This window comes from Sinocyclocheilus grahami, unplaced genomic scaffold (assembly GCF_001515645.1).
Source record: "Sinocyclocheilus grahami isolate Dianchi unplaced genomic scaffold, SAMN03320097.WGS_v1.1 scaffold2884.1, whole genome shotgun sequence".
Lineage (NCBI taxonomy): Eukaryota > Metazoa > Chordata > Actinopteri > Cypriniformes > Cyprinidae > Sinocyclocheilus > Sinocyclocheilus grahami.
Window position 1 is genome coordinate 21982 of NW_015508059.1, and position 3586 is coordinate 25567.

Here is a 3586-nt window from a genome sequence, read left to right on the forward strand (position 1 = left end):
CACACACACACACACACACACACACACAGAGACACACACACACAGAAACACACACACACACACAGAGACACACACAAAACACACAAATCCCTCAAACACAAACAAAACACACACACCCCTCAAACACACACACACACACACACAAAACACACACACCCCTCAAACACAAACACACACAAAACACACACACCCCTCAAACACACACACAAAACACACACACCCCTCAAACACACACACACACACACAAAACACACACACCCCTTAAACACAAATACACGTTGTCTCTTTCTCTCACTGTCATATGACATGCGATTCATGCTGAATTATGTTTCTGTACAAACTACATTTCACTGATCTGCATACAGTATTTACAGTAACTCCGAGTGTCGAGTTCTCTGTCAGAAGCCCAATAAACAGAAATATCATCATGAGTTCAGGAAGCTTCGTTCATGTGCAACACATTAGCAGAAAACAAGAATTCTTATATACATTTGTATATTTATTCATTTTAAATTTAAAATTAAAAATGTATTTTAAAACAGTAAGGCCTGGTTTCACAGACAGGGGTTAGACTAAACCAGGATTAGGCCTTAGCTCAATTACGACATTTAAGTCATTTTTATTAACGTGCCGTAGGGGAAAAAAAAGCATTACTGGTGTGCATCTCGAGACAAAACAAAGGCACCGATATATTTTAAGATCAGTCAGTGCGAGTTTCTTTTAGCTGAAACAGCTCAGAATTATTTTAGTCGGGAACTAAGCTTAAGCCTCGTCTGTGAAACCCAGGGTGAATAAATGCTCATTGTATTTAAGCTGTTAAAACACTATGAACTGCATCAAATGGTAACTTTAATACATACGTGTCCCTGCAGCACAGAAGCAGTGTTGAGTCGCTGGGGGATATTTGTAGCAATAGAACACACCCCTCAAACACACACACACACACACAAAACACACACACCCCTTAAACACAAATACACGTTGTCTCTTTCTCTCACTGTCATATGACATGCGATTCATGCTGAATTATGTTTCTGTACAAACTACATTTCACTGATCTGCATACAGTATTTACAGTAACTCCGAGTGTCGAGTTCTCTGTCAGAAGCCCAATAAACAGAAATATCATCATGAGTTCAGGAAGCTTCGTTCATGTGCAACACATTAGCAGAAAACAAGAATTCTTATATACATTTGTATATTTATTCATTTTAAATTTAAAATTAAAAATGTATTTTAAAACAGTAAGGCCTGGTTTCACAGACAGGGGTTAGACTAAACCAGGATTAGGCCTTAGCTCAATTACGACATTTAAGTCATTTTTATTAACGTGCCGTAGGGGAAAAAAAAGCATTACTGGTGTGCATCTCGAGACAAAACAAAGGCACCGATATATTTTAAGATCAGTCAGTGCGAGTTTCTTTTAGCTGAAACAGCTCAGAATTATTTTAGTCGGGAACTAAGCTTAAGCCTCGTCTGTGAAACCCAGGGTGAATAAATGCTCATTGTATTTAAGCTGTTAAAACACTATGAACTGCATCAAATGGTAACTTTAATACATACGTGTCCCTGCAGCACAGAAGCAGTGTTGAGTCGCTGGGGGATATTTGTAGCAATAGACAACAATACATTGTATGGCTCACAATTATACATTTCTCTTTTATGCCAAAAATCATTAGGATATTAAGTAAAGATCATGTTCCATGAAGATATTTTGTAAATCTCCTACCGTAAATATATCAAAACTTTATGTTTGATTAGTAATATGCATTGCTAAGAACTTCATTTGAACAACTTTAAAGATGATTTTCTCAATATTTAGATTTTTTTGCACCCTCAGATTCCAGATTTTCAAATATTGTCCGATCCTAACAAACCATACATCAATGGAGAGCTTATTTATTCATCTTTCAGATGATGCATACATCTCAGTTTCAGAAAATTGACTCTTATGACTGGTTTAGTGCTCCAGGATCACAGATAGTATTCGATATACACGAAATGATGGTAACATGGTGAATGTAAGTAAGCACCCCCGATATGATGTCTGTTATATCATATATATATATATCGCCATGGTACCTCCTGCGTGAAATACGTCATCGGGGACGCACAGACGTCACTCTCGGCGCTGGCCCTGACCTGACGCCCGGCGCTGACGTCAGATGAGTGACGCTTAAATGCGGGATGCACGCGAGAGCCCGGAGTCAGCGCGCGCACTCACGAGGAGACGCTCTTGATGCTCTGGTGTAAGTTTCGAGAGCAGGTAAAGTACACTATCCGAATATTAATAACATGAGAGATTTATTAAGAATTTGTTATCATTTTAAATGAGTGGCTAAACCAGTCATAAGTGTACATTTGATGATTTATGCATAATCTGAAAGCTGAATAATATTCTTTCCATTGATGTATGGTTTGTTAGGATCGGACAATATTTGAAAATCTGGAATCTGAGGGTGCAAAAAAATCTAAATATTGAGAAAATCATCTTTAAAGTTGTTCAAATGAAGTTCTTAGCAATGCATATTACTAATCAAAACGCTGGGATACGCGGTGGACGACTGCTATCTGGGCGTGGCCTTCCAGGACCTCCCCAAAGGGGCGGAGCTTTTCCCTGCGGTCAGCTGCGTTTGGGGAGGAGCTCAAATCTGCATACGCTACCTGTGTGGCACGACACGTGAGTGTGACATCATCACATGTCCGACACCATGATGTCACATCACAAAAAAAATTATTTGATCATATTTGAGAAATGATTACAAATAATTAAAAACAGTGAAGCAACACTAGTGTGTGAGGTTAATACTCAGTTTAACATCAAGCTTACTGAACTTAAATCCACAAGTAAAAATCATTATCATGCCGAAGTTTTTAGTGTTTTATATCATGTGTGCTGGAAGCACAGACCAACTTTAAAGATGATACCATTTTTCTGTACGTTTCGAATACTCCGTCATTAAGCTCATCACGCTTCTGAGGTTTTACAGTGATGTTTAATAATTAGAGCTCGGAGGAGGACAAACATACACGGCACACACAAACAACAAGATGTTTTTATCCACGCATTTTTCAGCGTTAAATGAAATATACAGTACGTGCTGTTAACATTAATGCATTAACACAATCGTTTAACATTCTGTGTGATTTGAGCATACTGTATATTTATATATAAATATCTAATCCAACACTAACTTTCCTTAAAGAGACACTAACAGAACATAAGCTAAATATACTCAAACTAATGCAGTGCATTCTGGGATAGCTTCATCAGCGCTGGTGTGTTCTGATCATCACGGACTGTGTTTCTCAGGAGACCCACCTGCTCTGGAGGCTCTGAGCCGGTTATCTGTGCGGAGGGCCCTCGCAGGGGCCGGGCCCCAAAGCTGGATCCGGTCCTTCCCGTCTGCTCTACAGCGCCTCCTGCTGGACTCACACAGCACAAACACTGCAGAGGAAGAGCAGTGACACTGCACATCACAACACAGCTTTACTTGAAGCTTTTTTCATTTGTGTTTTTCTAATTTATGTTAAAAATGCATGTGTTCAGAGTACGTATGTGTATATATACACACGTGTGTCCCTG

At 39.2% G+C, this 3586-nt stretch overlaps 1 protein-coding gene across 1 annotated transcript in view; it reads left to right on the forward strand.

Annotated features, from left to right (window-relative positions):
- Positions 1-1954: 1954 nt before the first annotated feature.
- The window catches only part of LOC107575781 (SPRY domain-containing SOCS box protein 2), a 2580-nt gene continuing 948 nt past the window's right edge, over positions 1955-3586 (forward strand). Inside the window, exon 1 of the mRNA XM_016262109.1 lies at positions 1955-2266. Coding sequence (XP_016117595.1) covers positions 2240-2266 — 27 coding nt within the window. The 5' untranslated portion in view covers positions 1955-2239. The remainder of the gene's footprint in view (positions 2267-3586) is intronic.